The sequence below is a fragment of the Rhinichthys klamathensis genome, unplaced genomic scaffold, assembly GCF_029890125.1.
Source record: "Rhinichthys klamathensis goyatoka isolate OS25496 unplaced genomic scaffold, OSU_Roscu_1.1 h1tg000157l_1, whole genome shotgun sequence".
Taxonomy (NCBI): Eukaryota; Metazoa; Chordata; class Actinopteri; order Cypriniformes; family Leuciscidae; genus Rhinichthys; species Rhinichthys klamathensis.
In genome coordinates, this window is record NW_026606692.1 from 4,912,361 (window position 1) to 4,930,844 (window position 18,484).

The 18,484-nt window shown below is 36.9% G+C and overlaps 1 protein-coding gene across 1 annotated transcript; it reads right to left on the bottom strand.

The window, feature by feature from the left end:
• Positions 1 to 162: 162 nt before the first annotated feature.
• Positions 163 to 13,822, bottom strand: arglu1b (arginine and glutamate rich 1b). Its single transcript, XM_056258715.1, has 4 exons — positions 13,216 to 13,822; positions 9,115 to 9,340; positions 6,001 to 6,084; positions 163 to 1,135 (listed from the first exon to the last, which is right to left on the bottom strand). The coding sequence occupies exons 1-4, from the start codon at positions 13,548 to 13,550 to the stop codon at positions 971 to 973; spliced, it is 810 nt and encodes a 269-aa protein (XP_056114690.1). The 5' UTR covers positions 13,551 to 13,822; the 3' UTR covers positions 163 to 970.
• Between the last annotated feature and the right edge of the window lie 4,662 nt (positions 13,823 to 18,484).

The window sequence follows — 18,484 nt, forward strand, 5'->3', positions numbered from 1 at the left end:
GTTTGGAACAACTTGAGTGAGTGAATGACAGAATATTTTTTTTTGGTTGGCTAACTATCCCTTTAATACTATTTGATTTTAGATACTTGCTATTTTTTATGTATAGTTGTGTTTAATCTAATCCTGATTAACTACACAAGTTAATACAAATATGCAAATAGATATCAGAAACACGACACATTAATGGATTTATTGGAGATTCTTGACATATCCTTGATAACTGGGTCAAATATTTAACCAGACCACAAACACAAATTATGGCCAATCAGCAACCTTTCACTCAATCACCTCTAAAAGCATCTCATCACGAACATATAAGAAGCTCAATGACATGCAACGACCAGGTACCCTTTATTACAGCATCACCTTACCTCTTGAATGTACAATTATGAATGTGCAAGTAAAAATGATAAAAGGAGGTTACTCTTGTTTTATGATGCTTCTTGGTTGGACTGGTTACCATTTAAATCATAGTGGTCTGTGCCATTCAAAATAGAGGGATGGACTTCCAGTTCAAGCTATTTCCCAACCAATCTTTCATTCTAATTACTTTATACTATGAATAAACTATTAAAAAAAATAAAAATACTTCGATCGAATCAGCCAGGAAAATCTGTTGAGGTCTTGAATTAGTGACACCGGAAACCATAACGTGCATTTGGGATAAGAGAGCAGGTCAGGCCGGTCCTTTTTTACCCTAGCCGTGGCAATGCACCAAATGTGTTTGCAGATACTACATGGAGGACAAGTGGAGGTTATCTATACAAGGAGTCAGTAATACAAAACAGACAGGTAAAACGGGGGAGGGAAACCGTAAGGAAATATGACAAACTGATTGTTCCCGTTGTTCTGAGAATTTGAAACACACCACACAAGACCTATGAAGAAGAACTTGTGCTGCAGCACAAACGCCTCACACGGAGAGGTGGTCTGGAGAAAGTCTGGAGGAATCCTGGCCACATTGTTTTCATCACTCAGTGGCCTTGAAAGAGAAAGACAGTTTAGGCCTCGACTTCCCTTTCCCCAAAATGATCTTCTGTTCTTCTTTCTGCTGTTTCTGTCGCTCTTGTTCCAACTTCATACGCTCCTCGTGTATTTTTCTCTGCTCTTCAACTATTCGTAGTTGTTCCTCTGCCTGCAGGACAGAAAAAGGTGTTTATTAGGAGATAAATATTAACAAGTGCAAAATACTGGTATTGATCGTGATATTTAAAACATTTAATATTGAAATCGTGTTAATTAGTGATGATGCAATATACCAGTATTGGCGATAACCATAATATTTCAAATTAATAGTACACATATGATGATATAAATAATCCAGCCCCAGTATCTGTTTGACATCCCACCGTACAGTAGGTGGCGGTATTGCACCTTAACACTGGGTGCCAACTGTCATAAAACACAAGTAGACAGTGTGCTACTTTCATGCAAAAGCATGTCATCAGATATGACAGACACTCTACCTGCACTCCAAAATGACTCCAAAATCACCCCAGTCTGCAGGACTTGCCAAACAACACTGAGCGCACAAGGTGGGCAATACAACCAACCAGTTTGCCCACCTCCGCCTCTGTTATCTTGCAGATTTGGCCACTGTACAGACAGTAAATTGCAATTATTTTGCTAGTCCTGAAATGGGAAATGTTACCTTAACCTGTTAACTGCTGACACCTTTCTGTGTTTTATTAAATTTACATCCCTTGGGGCTTTTAGTCCAAATGTGTGCTTATTCAGATAAAAACGTATGGATTATTGTATGTTTACTTCAAATATCTTTAGAGAGCAGTATTTTTTTTCTATTTTTACCAATTTTTAAGGACGATGTGAGCATTATGGTGCACTAAACTCTTCACATGTAATTTATGTGTCATTCATACTCAATGCTGGAGGTAGCAATCGCACAGAAAGTCCACAAGTGAGACTCATAGGAGTAATACAACCCTAATATGGACAAAGACATCCATATATCACACGCTGTAGCTGAATAAAACGCAGATAGAGACATTATGACAGATTAAACAGAGTTAACACACCATTGCAACAGTATATGGTTTATCTGTGTTCTTCAAGCCATCTCGGGTATTTTCATCAGGATCATGTATATTTAAAATGTAATGCCAATCGACATAGCCTTTATCACTGTAGAATACTATAAAGTTATATAATTTCTGCCTTGTTCTGTGATAAGAAGCAACATCAGTTCACCGAAGGAACTGGGTTGCCATTAAGTGTAATTGTTCCTTTTGTATGCAATGGTTTGATTCTTCAATAAATAAATAAAGATGAATTTGACCAATAGCATTACTTTTTTTCAAGATTTCTATAGATATCGTTATTGTGAATTCATTTGGCCACAATAATAGTGTAGTGAAAAATCTGATATCCTGACAGCCGTAATGCGAATTTAATATTGGCTGACACCAAACCGTCAACAGCATCGCCATATCTTGGAATGGTGTCAGACTATCTTGGTTTATGGTTCATGCAATATACTTTTTGCAGTTATATTTGTTAAAAAAAATAAAGATGTATAAAATACTAAAAACATTCAAGACTACACTATTCATGCATAATGCATTTATAAATACTTGTCCTATGCTTTAATTAAAAGCTTCAAGCAATTGTTCTGTGCTCTGTGACGTTCGATATAATGTACAAAAGTGCTTTACCAAGTCTGTTTAACTTCGAATATTATATAATTTGCAATATGTAGTCGTTTATGACAAACATTTCGTGAAAAATGTTTGAAAGGGACCGCATTTGTCAGTTCACTTCTAAGTGTTGCTCTTAACCTTTATGGCTTGTAACTGACAGGATCCCTTATATAAGCTCTGCTTTGTAACTAAATTGATCTCCCTTTTTCTAAAAGGCTGCTCTGTTAAGAAAGAGAACTCCATAAAACAAAACATGTCAAGTAGTGCTTATGCAACATTAATGTGCCACATGGCCACAGAGCAGGGGACATTCATTCTATATGAGAAGACAGCAAGGCCAATAGAGTGCTAGTTAGAAAGAATTCAAGGTGCTTGACACAAATAACAGTTTATTGAAAATTCTGAACATGACCCAAGTTTGTGCAGCAAGCATAACAAAGGTTTGATTGTTAAAGTGCCCCTACACGCTGATTTCAGATTTTGAAATTGAAAGTGAGGCTCCGGTGGTAAGAACCCCGGAAGTACAGATAAACAACAATGCCTTGGACTACCAACCTGAAGCTGCTGCCGCGATTTACACTATTGGATGTTAATATCCAATATAGGATATGTATATAGTTAGTTTCTGCTTCCTTTTTTACTTTCTGAATTATATATATAAAAAAAATTCACTGTATATAGTCTAAAGTATGAAAGAAATGTATGTACAGGTTTAGAATAACTCATTTCTACATTAAACACAACAATACGCCATCGCATTCGCGACTCTCCTGTGATTAAAGGCGGCACTTCCGGTTTTCTTCCCACCGGAGCCTCGCTTTCGATTTCAAAATAACGGCTGCGTGAAATCAGCGTACTATGGATTTTTTTAAATGACCTTTCATGTAGTGTGTAACACAGCTCTAAGTGAATGAAAACATCCTGCAAAGTTTTAAATCTGAAAGTGCACTGTATAAAGTTATTGTCTTTCAAAAGTAAGGGTGTATTCACACCTGCCTTGTTTGGTTCGATTGAATCGAACTCTAGTTCGTTTCCCCCCTTGGTGCGGACCTTTTGGGCAGGTGTGAATACAGCAATCGAACTCGAGTGCGGACCAAACAACCGAACCGAGACCCAGCTGAAGAGGTGGTCTCGGTACGGTTCCAAACGAACTCTGGTACGGTTCGTTTACGGTGTGAACATGAACCGACCCAATTGCAAGAAAGCACTGCGCCTTTGAGTTAACAGGCTTCCGTAGTCGGAGTTGCATTATGGGAAAGTGATCTGTTGTAGCCTACTACATTACATCTGTTGCGCGTCTTTCTGCGCGTCGTGTGTGCATCATTGGAATGCAATGAATGAATGAGTGTGTCCATCAGGACATTCACATGCAGAGTGTTCTCTTTAGTCTAATCGCGCATTGATGCAAAAAAAAAAAAAGCATTTGCAGTTCATATAATGTAACGATAGTTACAATACAAGGATGATGCTGCGTTAATTTACGTTAAGCCTTTTTTGCACTTCCTGATTTCCCTACTTGAGAATCCTTGTCCAATGAATGGACGACCTTAGCACACCTGTGGTTTTGTTTACAAATTGTGGTTCACTTGCAAAAAGAGCAGTGTGAAAGCGAACCGTACCAAAAAAAAAAAAATACACCCTAAGAGTCGACTCTTGAGTCAATGAAATGAATAGTTTTTCAAACGAGTCCTAAGCCATTTCGTTGTGACGTCAAGACGAAACATAAGCATATTGCCCGCCCACTCATTGCGCGCCCAGACACCAGGGAAAACTTGAACCTCAAACACTGCAGTTGATTCCTGTGGATACGGGATATCATCATGTCGAGAAGACGCTGTGCTCTACAATGTGAAGGTGTTTTTTCACTGCCCAAGGACGAGCATGTGAAGAATCAGTGGTTAAAATTCATCTTTACCATAATATCACAGCAGTATAATCCTAAACTTTTGCTGTGTTCCCTTTATTTTACTGACAACTACTTCTCAAATCTCAGAGTTCAATGCAGAATTCGAAAACCGCTTTCTCTTGAAAGATGGTGTTCAAATACTTAGTTTTGAGTTTTATATTGTGTAGGTCTCCTGCTAACTAGCTAACTCACATTATTACTATCTTACTAAAATACTTCTGCTGATCAGCTGTGGGCCACTATTACCTCAAACTGTCTATTAATGCAGATTATCTGTCGTTCTTCTCACTACTTTGAGGAAAGATTAAGCATGGAGCAATATTTGTTTTACCAACGTTTGTGTTACATCAGTCATTCACGCTAGAGCTCGGCTAATGTATACACTCTTATTGATACAGTTTCCACGAGTTCATCGCAATAAATTAGAAAAATACTCGGTAAATAAATAAGTACAAGTAAAATAATCGGTTTGTTGATGGAGATGCACTTGTTAATGCTGATGCTGAGGAATTACAGTTGCAACATCTCACAATGTACCTCAAACTGAGTAGTGTATCACTAAGAAATGTCCTGCTCGAGTCGTCCTTGCGATGGAGGTTCGGGTTGAATAAGTTCTTCCAGTGTTTCATCATCGGACTCGCGCTCGGATTGATATGGTAAAATCGACGTCATCGTTCGCTACTGTGTTTAGTTTACGGTGTAGGAAGCGTCAGGACAGTTGATGTTGTTATGGCAATGGCGTTTTTGTTTTCGACACGCGCGCTGTATACGGTAGACCAATCACACCAGACACAGCTGTCTGGCCAATCAGAGCAGAGTAGCTTGTGGAAAGGAGGGATTTAGAGAGATTGATTCATCTGATGAGTCGTTTAAGAATCATTGAAACATGATGTGCACATGGATATGAGAAAATGAAACCGTTTTTTGACCTTTGATGCATGTAAACCTGTTGTAGGAGACTCCAAAACAACATTAGGAAAGTTTAAAATAGCAAAATAGGGTCACTTTAAAATCAAACTAAATGGCTCCTCTGCCCTTAATTTCGCATACACTACTTCTCAAAAGTTTGGGATCGGTAAGATTGTTTTTAAATTAAGTCTCTTATTCTCACCAAGGCTGCATTTATTTGATAAAAAATGCAGTGAAAACAGTAATACTGTGGGATATTATTACAAGGTAAAATAAAATCTATTTATGTGATGGAAAAGCTGAATTTTCAGCAGTATCACTAGTCTTCAGTGTCACATGATCCTTCAGAAATCATTCTAATATGCTGATTTGGTGTGATGTTTTTTTCCCAAATTATTTGATGAACAGAAGTTTAAAAGAGCAGCCTTTATTTAAATTATAATGTTTTGCAATACTTTGTTTAAACCATTGTTTAAACTATGCAATTCAACTTTTTTATGAAATGAAACATGACAAAACCACACGTACCAGTTTAGCTTGAGCATCTGCTATCTTGCGATTGTTCTCCACCAGAATTTTCTCCAGTTCTTCACGCTTTGACTTCTCTTCCTCCTGCAAAGTCAAACCGCTTTAATGTGAGTTGCAGTGGCAGAAATCATAAATATTCCCAAAAAATAAGTGGCAAAACTTGAGTAAACATAAATTTGTAGATAATAAAGATACATTCAGCTCACCAGACATGGATAAACCTACAGTAAACTTGTCCTTCACTCACGAATAAAGTTCCTAGAGGAGTCAGGGTCATATTGGGAATACGTTTTTTTTTTTTTTTGGATAGATTTACCACCAATCAGCAAGGGAGGTTCTTTCAAACCACTGACCTGTGTTCTTGGAACTTCTCTACTTACATCTCACTCTCAGAAAAAAGGCCACACAGTGAAGTGCCGTCTGAGGAGCAGTCAGCTTTAATGATGTATAGGACCAACAGAAGCGTGAATAACTTTCATCACTTCTATTCATAAACAACTGAGAGGAGAGGGATAGTGAAGTTCAGGCGAATACCGAAGCTCATGGAACTCGCAGGAGTTGTGCATGAGCTGTTTTGTTCAAGAAAACTGTGAAACATGAAATTTAAAGATAATAAAATGGTAGAACTGTCATACTCAGTACTACTATGATGTGCGTAAGATTAGAGCTACAATTCGAGAAAAGTAAAATCATTTTCACTTAATTTTGAGAGGAATTAGGCTAAAGGCCCTGACATACTTTAAGCGAAATCGAAGAACAAACTGATCGTAATTTCTAACAAAATCAGGTAAAACGTAGTTCGTTTGGAGTTTTGAACTTTCACTCCAGCTGGTAAAAGCCTTGAAACTACAATTGGCCCATGGAAATGATGTAATAGGTAGGTGTAATCTGAGGCTCCGCTTTCTTTTATGTGGAAAATTGAAGTCAGATGTCTGCAAATAAAAACATTAAAACATTGGAGAGCTGCTTTAGAGAAGAAACTGAAGTTGTACTTCTAATTGAAAGCGACACCGACACAGTTTTTTCATGTTTGATACTGTAAAGCTGCTTGCTTTAAAGAAATCTATTGAATAAAGTGATAGATAGATAAACGTGACGTGACTTTACTGGAGTCCCGAATTGCAGAGCTGGTGCATACATATCCAGGGGTGCGTTTCCCGTACAACGACGTAACTCGATGCTTCACTACCATAGCCCGATGACTGTTTCCCGACTGGTCGTTCAACCATGTTAGTTTATGACGTCACGCACGTGGTGGGGTAATAACTTATTTTAATGAAACTGTTTGAGATCGAATTAATGCTAGATGTTTTGATATAAATTACAGACATGGCATCTGAGGAATATTTCAAATTTTTCTCAGTTATTTCGCATAGTAGAGCACGTTCACACCATAGACTGTAAAAAATATGGACAAAGCTTCTTTGACGTCACCCATAGACTTTCTGAAGAACGGTTTTGAGGCCGTTTATGGAGGGTATGGGCGACTCTGACGTGCGACCAACTAGCTCGCAGATCAGTCTATTCTTATGTGACATTTATTCATTTGGCAGACGCATTTACAGTGTTTCAAACGTCAGTTATAACCATAGGTAAAGTACCTCGGACGCTAACTTATCTGAGGCGATTTAATGCTAACTGTTGCAGTGCCACTGCCCACAAACATTGATGCTAAATAGTGCTAACTACGTGAAATAGTAGTGGAATGTCACTTACCGGGAAAAAAGGAGCGAAGTACTCCTAGTCCTACAGTGTCGGTTAGTGCAGTTTATAGCAGAGCAACCCATGTTATGTACGATATATCAGTACAAATGTTCAGAAAGGATACAGAGGTGGTATGATGTGTTGTGTCAGATCATAGCCGAGACGTCAAATTTCAGGAATTCCACTCTCGACGCAGCCCGTTATCAGCTGTCAATCAAAGTTAACCACGCCCTTATTTGTCATACATTTTATATCTAAATACGATCTAGACTAACGAGTTAGAAAAAAAATCACCCCCCTCACAGTTGTGTCAAGCACTCGGAACCTATCGAAAAATACAATAAAAGTCCATGGGACCAACCTGTAAAAACATGAATTTATGCTGTGAAAACGGACATTTTATGGGGGTCTATGGATATTTGCTCCCTTTTGGGACCTCCCTCTAGCGGATTTTCGATGTATTGCAGTTTTTCGCACTTCCGGGTAGGCTTCATGTTTCAGATTAGAATGTTGCCGCTTGGTACGCACATGCGCAGTCTTCAAAAACGGTGCTCATTTGACAAACACAAAGACGTAAATGACATGTGTATGTATTCTAAATAAAAGAAACAGGTTGTACTGAATGTCAGCTTGCTTATTTTGCTCAAGATAAGGATTTATTAAGTCCACATGTCATGCAATCTAGAAACTCTGCTTCTAACCACATCTCGAGAGCTGTCGTTCCAAACACACAACTTTGCGATGCTGTTTGCGAATGTTCGCTGGAACGATGGTTTCGGGAAACATCGACTCGTTGAACTATGCTGATAACGACTGAACTTGCGACAATAGTTGGCTACCGATGCTTTCGCGAAACGCACCCCTGGTCGCTAAGATCACATGTTTTCTTAACTGTAGCTGTTCTCTCACAGCTTTCATTTTTGTTGTGCCTTTATTTTGTTATTGTATGGAAAGTGCGCAGCATATATTTACATATTCATCTAATCGTCGCTCTCAGCAGTGTGGGCGCCGTCGGGATGTTCGCTAACACTGCAACGGTATTTCAAACTTCTTTTTACCCCTAAACGGAGAATGAAAGAGAACTTCGCTGTGAGTATATCAGAGCCTTAAGGCCTGTTTTACACCACACACTCATACAGTGTGCAAAGAAAGCAACATCAGGCTTTACACAGGTCGCTTATCCACAAATAAACTGGAGATCCAAACAGAAAATACGTGATTTCTGAGTTACTCTATCGAATATTTCCTATTGCACAGTTAATATGAATGCATAAATATTTGTTGCTTTCATGTGTGTGTGTGTGTGTGGTGTGAAACAGATCTAATTCCAACAAAACTACAGGAACCTACCCATTTAACCAGCATTCGTAAGCACATACATTCTGTGCTGCCAGTTCACATGCAAGTTACCTCCCGAGCTTTCTGAGCGGCCAGCTCCGCATGTCTCTGTTTCTCCAGCTCCTCCAGCAACTGCTTCTCCATGATGCGTTTAGCCTCCTCCACCCGTCGCAGCACTTCTCTTTCAATCTCATCCTTTCGCTTTTCTAGTTCCTCCTCCACGCGTTTGGCCACAAGTTCCTCTACGCGCCGCGCCGTCTCCTCCTCAATCAGCCGCTCCTCGATCTCCTGCTGTCGACTAGGGAAGAAGAGATTACAGTCAGTAAGGAATACAAAATGAAAATGTACTTAGTGCTAATTATGAAATGAAGCAGGACAGGTAAACATAAACAACATGAAATGCAATGCACGTGCTAGCTGCCATTGTGCATGGAAAATCAACAACTTCAAAGTGTCAGCTTTACAGCAGTGGTCCACTTCAATAGGCTTTTTAAAGGTCCAAAATTGAAACTGCTATCAATGTTGAATGGTAATTTAATGATTGAGGAAACATTTCTTTGAGTATAATAATTATGCATCTCATTTATACCTTAATATCTAGGGTTATTACTGCTTATTGGTTTTATGACAGTAATAATGAAGATTATATTGTTGTCTAACACTTCCCTAGAGGACACAAAATCAAAGTTCAAATTCACACAATAGGCTAGGCATAAAAAAAAAAAAAAAGTTTGGTTCTGGTTTGTTGTCAGTTGAGGTCATGGGTCGGTAGGGATTTTTTTTTTTTTTTTTTTTTTTTTTTTAGTGGCAGCAGCAAGGGATAGGTAGGGAAATTATTCAGGGCTCGACCTTAAGCCTTTTCATATGCTTGCCCTCCAAACAAGTAAATCTGTCATTCACTTGTCAGAGTAAAAAAGTTGCTTGTCCGGATTTTTTAAATTTTTTAAATGTATTTATTCTGAAGCAATGTTCTCATCAGTGTTCAATCAGCTTTGATATTTAAATTGGCATATTGTAATATCTGCACCTTTGAAGGGCATCCCCTCCCCCAATCTTATTAAATGCCCTATAGTGTCGTCTTATTCTAAATAATTGAATTTATTGATCAAATTTAGGAATTTAAAATGAAAGATCAAGCATACTGTTACCCTAGATAGGGCTGATCAAATTAAATAATTTACACTGAAAAATTACAATTGCATAAAATAATGTTATGAAATTGATTTAAATGTACAAATAAGAAACATCGGAAAGAAGTATACTAGGCTACTTATAAACATAACACTAAACTGCCAATAGGTGGCGGCAGGCGGCCGTATTAATGAGTGAGTCATTGATTCATTAATTCAAACGATTCGTTTAAACGGTTGATTCATTCAAGAATGAGACAGATGAAATGAATGGGTCATTGAATCTTTGACTCAACCGATTCGGTCAAAATGCTGAATCATTCAGTAATGAAAACAGGTTGAGTGTTCCTGTGCCGTGGTTCTGCTGTGATTTTTGTTTGGAACTATTTTCGCTGCAGCAACAGAACAAAAACAGCCAATATTGCATCTAAAATGTAAGTGACTTGATTTTAACTGTTTATTGAACTGTTGTAGGAAATCAATGTCACATTTTCAATCGTGATATGGTATTCAGGAAAAATAATTGAGGCTGCTTAACACATATGTTAAAATATAGAAACTCCACATTTAGATTTTTTAGAGGCAGTATGTTGTTAACCTGTGTGTGTGCTGCGCTCATGTGTGTAGATTTCTCCTCGAGAGGCTGCGCGAGCGTCAACAGCGCACCTCACCGTCAGCAGGCTAATACATTTATTATCCACAATCGATCGCAACTTACAATAAATGTAATAAAATCAGAATCATTCTCTCGGTTTAGTGATTCCCTAGTTATTTTTTTGTTTGTTATTGATGTTCTAATCAGGCTACTTGTCCGTTCGGGCAAGTAAAATTCTCTTTTACTTGTCCTTCAAAAATCCATTTGTCCCGGACAAGTTAGACGGGCTCTGGAGATACGAAGCGCGGCAGGTTAGAGCGTTTTGGATTGCATAAAATAATAAAAGAAACGAACAAATACATGGCGAAATAAGTGGTAGACAGCAGAAGAGGGTATTGGGATTTGGGATGATTTTTAATGAAACTTGGGAGGCGGATGGAGGTTACTCTGTAATGTGGTGTGTGCGTGCCTATGAATGCATGCATTTGATTTGTATGTGTGCGTATATGAATAAAAGTGTCCTTAATGACAAAAAAAATACTTGTATATGTATTATAGTTCAGTTTGACGAACGATGTGTGAACGACCATGTAGCTGCCTCGTTTGTTTTGCTGGAGGACAGGCATCTTGCATCGCGTGCTGTACAAAAACGTAAATTATAGTTCGCCTCAGTTTTTTATTTGTGTATTTAGGCTATTTAATTTTTATTATTTCTTCCCCAAGCTCATAAAATAAATTTGGGTCGCACATAAATTGACAGGGTCGGTCGGAAACCGGAACCAAACAAATTTTTTTTTTAAGCCCTATGTATTTATGCATGTATTAAATGACATGACATGCATATTATTGTGTCCAAGGGCAGTTTTCCTTTTAAAATAATTAGATAAATTCATGACATATCACTTTATTCTATCAAACCTATTTAGTTTGAATTAATTTTTTCATTTAAATAATGCTTATTTTATCATCTTAAACTCCCAAAATGTCTGAACAACAGTCTGAACAAATGAACAGACTAAGAAATCAATTTAAAATGGTGTCTTAATAATAACAAAATGAAAAACTAAATAATATGGCATCATTTTAGGTTTGTAACCTTTCCTATAAACAAATTTTATAAATATTGGTAGTTGTAAAGTTGTTCTCTGTGTGAAAACAAAATCAAGTTTTCAGAGTTTTAGTGTCAGTACTACATTAAACTAATATATATATATATATATATATATATATATATACATATATATATTGTTGAATATAATGCAATGGGGAAATATTTGTGGGTCCTGATAATGCCAAATGTCTGATGTTACCAGTAAAAAGTGGCCTACATTATTTTAAATATATCTAGTCAGTAATGGTGCAAGCCTGTTCATCTAAAATAATTCTGTATTTTCAGCTTCAGAATCATGAATATTTTTATTCTGGTGTCACCATTGTCCTGTGCATTAGGTTATCAGTAACAAGTCCAAGCCTATTCATTTCCACACCCACAATGTAATATTAAATTTAACCTTTTATCATATGTCTTGGAGTATCGCAATAATATTGTATTATGAGTTCAGAATCGTGATATGTAGCGAATCTTGACATGAGGGTATCGTTACACCCCAATTGATCCTTGTGGAAGAGTGAAAAGGTTTGTAGTTCTCTCTCAAATACTGGTAAAAAATGCTCATTTCAAGTATGGGTAGGTTGGAACACTTTCTATGTCAGGACTTTACAACTATTTGGTTGTACCGCCTGAAATTAAAACAGTAAAAAAAATGTATTCAAACACTTTGAAATGTTATCTATCAACTGAACACAATGTTTAAACACATTGTTCATGACTCAAAAAAATGCATTACATCAGTTTTGAAAATATATATTTTTTTAAACACCTTTTTTGAAGCTTTATTTGTCAATGTCAGATTCATTTAAATAACCAGCCTGGCTGATTGATGGGTGTATACTTGCATATTAGGGGAAAAAATAAGATTTTGAGAATCCAGTCACTCCACAACCCCAAAATACAATGTATTAAGGTTGTATTTTGAACATGGTTCAATGATAGTATGTCATCGTTTTTACATGCACCTCAGCTTTACCATGACATGCTTTGCAAAAGCAAGGTGTTCTAAAAGTAAATATAATTGAGATAATGTAATATGTATGGCAGTATCTTGATACAGTGGTAACTTAGTATCTGATACTTTTAAATGTGGCCTGAAAACGCACATGAAAATACTACAACGTAAACACTATTGTACTGAAATTGGTGTATGTGCATGGTACTCCCAGAATACGATGATACGTGTACAAAAAAAACACGGTAGCTTTCTTTGCTTTATGGTACCTCCACAGTACTTTTGTATCTTCGTGTGGCTCACATTATTCAGGTGATGTCTACTCTACAGCATGACTGTCATGACGGGTTTCGTTTTGGAAAGTGTGGGTAACGTTACTCACATTCTCCTCTGTCTTTCCATTTCGACTCTCTTCTCTTCTTCCTCTTTCTTCTGCTTTTCGTCTACAGCACTCCTCTTACTTATCGCCCTGCCGAAAATATCGATTCTCTCCGGCGGCGTGGCGGCTCTCTCCCTTTCCCGGCGAGCCGCGGCCGTGTTTGATTTGGAACGAGAGCGCGACTCTCTCTTCCGACTCCTTTTGGACTCTCGGGACTTCGAGCGCCTCTTCCTCTCTTTATCCCGGGACCTTGATCGAGAGCGGCTTCGCTTTTTACTGTGCTTACTGTTTTTGGAGTGCTTGGAGCGGGAAGAGCTGCGGCTCCGCGAACGACCCATTTCAAACGCCGTTAGAGTTCAGTAGCAGTAACCAGAACACTGAACACCTCTAAAGCATCGGACAGGAGTACAAGCTCCTGGTCGTCTTTCAAACAAGCCCCAAATTACACACTTAAGGAATCAGTCCCGACTGCATGACAATAATCTTGAAGACGAAACTCTTATTTGGAAATAAATTGTTTAATAAGAACGTGATTGCTTAACTGCATGGCACCATTTATCTTGTATGGTTAAAAAGCAAGATGGAGGATGGCTGTTCTCAGATCCCAGAATGCAATTTCTTATTTTTTTTTTTTTCCTACGTTGTGACGATCGGCAGTTGGTTACACCGATTACTGCCATCAACTGGCGTGGAGCGTAAACGAGAAGCCCGTTTAATTTTAGAGAATCATTTGGACGGTTCGTTCAATGAACCGATTCACCACCGAGTCATGACTCCCGGCTATTTTTTTTGTTGTAAAGTTGATAGATAGATAGATAGATAGATAGATAGATAGATAGATAGATAGATAGATAGATAGATAGATAGATAGATAGATAGATAGATAGATAGATAGATAGATAGATAGATAGATAGATAGATAGACAGATAGATAGACAGATAGACAGACAGACAGACAGACAGACAGACAGACAGACAGACAGACAGATAGATAGATAGATAGATAGATAGATAGATAGATAGATAGATAGACAGACAGACAGACAGACACATTGATACATAGATAGATAGATAGATAGATTTTTTTGAACTTGTAACATTATAACTATAATTATAATAAATAAAATAAATAAATAAAAAACTTAAATCTGGCTGCCTAAAAAACTGGCTGTGTTTTTAGGTGCAGTAGTGACTAGTGGATGTTTATTCCTACATCAACCATATCCAGCAGGTTGATTATAAGCCACCATAATTATATTAGCCTATGTGTTCTAAAATGTTTCACATGTTACAGCCATTATAATAATATTAGGATAAGACTATAGGCTTTGTTTTTATTGATAAGAAACCTAGCCTGCATAATCTTGATGCAATCTGATATATATATCATCAATTATGAATGAAAACAGCAGAATATTTAATTAATCTCAAATGCCAAAATGAAAAGGCATGTAACAGCATGCAGATGGAGAATTGTAAGATAACCTTTAATCATACACATTAAGAAAATAATAGAAGGCATTATTATTATTATTATTATTATATTAATACTACCAATACCTGGGTTTAGTTGTTCACTTCGATTAGTGCTTTGCTTGCTTTTCAAATTACATTTTTTAAAAAGACAGATTTTCATGTCTAATATGACAATCAAATTAGGTTCTCCATTCAAGAATATTGATATTAATTGCATTTGGGAAGTTTACATGCATGAGGTGCTAACTCCAACTAAATCCATGTCGAAATGCATTTTCCAAATCATAAATGCAGGCTTTTTGAGATCAAATTAATGAATAAAATAAAAAGCATACCAATATTTCTTCTTAAAGTGTGTCCCCGGCTTTAGAGATTTCTAAAACTATTGAAGGGAATTGTGTTAAAACTTGAATCATCATTTTAATTATTAATTTATTTCCCTTCTTGCATGCACTTTTCCTTAGGCTGCCTATCATTGTTTAACGTTGACAAAGCTTGATGTTTGTAAAAGACTCTCTTGGACTTACACATTAGCTATCTTCATATCACCTTTATAAAGATCAGTCATTATAAACCGATTTAATTGATTCTTTTAACATTAAAGGATTTTTCATATGATATCTTCCCCAACATGAGCTTGGTCTTTGTCAAAAACATAGCTAAAACAACACTACCCTGACACCTGCTGGTCAAATAAAGCTAGTGCAAGATGAGACTTAACTCCTCCCAAACGCTACTACGTCAGTAATCAAGTAGCCTATGAGATACATGGAGCAAAACCAAATGTTGTGTAAATACTCCAAGGTGGTAGGCTATATGTTCATTTAAGAGAGTATGTCGAAAAGGAAACTGTTTTATATTTATATAAAAATGTGTTTTACATAATTTGTCAATATATATTTTATTTAACATGATGTTGAGTAAAGCTACACACGCATAGCCAGGCTATATTAATTCATATTAATTTCCCTTAGTTGCGGTTTCTTTTATGTTGGTATGGAATGTGTGTACAATAAATATTTATTTACTTCATTTTATATCAAGCAGGGCTTAGGACTGGCACACTCTTCATGTGGACGTCACTCCTTTGACCACAAGATGGCAGCCAAGTTTCGCCAAATGCCAATGTTGAAGGACGATATCACGCTTCTCGGACATGAAGGTTCGGAAATTGAGAACTTCTGTTTGTTTTGCTTTTTGTGTCGTGTCAACCATCTTCTCTCAGCCCGATACATTTGTCGCAGTGAACCGTTTATAGCTAGGCTATTCCTCGTAAACCGTTTTCGACCGAAATCTCTCGACTTAAAAAGGCTCACTCTTTAATTAATGCTATTATATAACGTTAGGCTATGGGCTAGGCTACATGTTATTAAAAATAGATAAATAAATGACTAAGCATCCCAAATAACTTGTTGCTGTTCTTTGGCCGTTGTTTTATTCGTTTATAAGTGCTACTTACTGACCAAGTCTTCAATATCCTCGTGCCTTGATCATGTCTATTATTTCCCCCTTCTTCAACAGATCCCCCCACCCTACCGTTTATCCCAAAATAACTAGGTTACTAGATGGAGTCCAGGTACATTTTTGTTGTTGCTATAAAGTAAGTTGACAAGAGTGATGTAGAAGTAATGCATTCGCTGTGAAGCTTACACTGGCGACGTAGGCCTATCTGAGAGAAAAAGGTTTTCACGTTAAGTGATCTAATTTTTAGCAGTAAAAAGAAGGTGTTTTAAAGTTGTTGTTTTTGTTGTTATCATCACCATCATCATCATCATCATCATCATCATCATCATCATCATCATCATCATCACAGTTATGTATGATATGTGAATAGTAAGGGGGCCTGTAGTCAGGGAGTATAGGCCTACATGTTATTTAAGAAAAATGTAATTATATTTTGAGAATGACAATTATTTTTCTAACATGATATAACGTTAGTCTGTGGGGTAAAACGCCCCCAGGGGGCATCACTATCATAACCTACTGTAGTTAGTTACCATATTCTGAACAACACATCCTTATTGTTTTACCATCAAATGTAATCTAATTAGGTGCTTGAATAAAAATATTTGGAATTATAAAAAATATTTTACCTCAAGTTAGCATTAGCTAGCTAGTTAGCCAATTAGAATCAGCTATCAACATGTTTTTTTCAAATAGGCTGAATTTCAGCATGGTTACTTTCATAAATATTCATATTTATCTAACTTGCTGTTATTTTGGCTTGTCTTTTTCATTTTAAGCTAAAGCTCTGTGTACTCTGATTTTGCTGTAAATGTAGCCTATAATCAAATTGCTTTGTCAGAGTGGGGGCATTTTACCCCACCTGTAGGGCTAAACGCCCCCTTGGTACAATTTTTTTTAGTTTTCTAATAACATGAAAACTCTGGACATTTTTCATACTTGGTTTATAATTTATGTCATTGTCCCTGAAAACTAGGATAACTATTCTATCTTGACACATTTAACTTTTGTTTAAAATAAAAAAATTGCACTGTAAGGACTGTACTCTACCCTACACAGAACATCCATTGGGAGGCGTTCACGTATAATTGCAAAATATATAAAAAGAACGACACCTTTCGGCTCACATGCAGCTGGCCCGTTGTTCAATGAATTAGCTCTGTTTTTATACATAGGCCTACACAGTAAACTATAGGCCTAGATTAAAATTAAATTATTAGCATGTGAAATTGCACACACACACAAAAAAAGGAATGGAATCATAAGGACAACAACCATCATTTAACTCTGGCTTTTAGACAATAGAATAGGCTTCGTCCCTTTTATGCAGATCGCTTGTGATTAAGTCATGCCAATCTAATATTTAAATTAGTCTAGAATAATTAAAGTAATAAAGGTATTTCCACCTACACCATATGGCAACGTCATGTAAACCCCGTATGCAGCATTAATAATAGCGGCAGATTTGCTGACGTGAGCTAAAAATAATGCCGCTTAAATTTAATTCGTTTTAGCTATTGTAAACCGGTGCGTAAACTGCACTTCTTGAAACTTTGCCTTTTATTTTTATGACAAAGTAAAGCTCAAGCAACCTGTTTTGCAAAACTGAAGTTAAACAATGAAAATAACTGAATGTCCGATATACAGTAAAATCTTTGCAAATGTTAGACTAATGCATTGAAGCAGAACGAATAACAAAAGAAGATGAAGCACCATCTTTCTTCAAGAAACTCTCACCTTGTATTTGAACGTCGTATCGTGATCAAACATCTAACAGGAAGATTTAGACATTTGCTCCCCAGCCTTTTTAGGAGGAAATTAACTAAAAGTTGTTTTATCTTTATCATTATTAATATTTTTTTTTGTCTTTTTCTTTGATTTGAAGTGAAAAACCGAGAGCTTCTGCTCACATTTGCTTTGCGGGAAAACATGTCCTAAAACATCCCTTTTAGTGAAAGTGTTCACTTGAAACAGTGAATGCGACTGGCAGCGTTTCACATTGATTTATTTTGCTCGACAAGGTCTAGTTATTCTTGTAGGCAGCGGTGGATTTTTCATAGTTTAATCAAGGCAATTATGCTGTTAGCTAATTGGCTGAAACAATTCTGAAAAGCACAACTAAAGCAATCCATAAAACACACCTGGGATGAAAATGGGTTCATTTCAAAATTGGTTTCGTCAATGGAAAATTCATTGACGATTTGTGCACCTGTAATGTAATTTCGTTGCGCTTTCAGATGCGTGTGGATAAGTTTTTATATGGAATATGATTTTTGTTAACCCAATATCCTATTGTGTTGTTGTCAGGTTCTCGCTATGAGCGCCTATATTT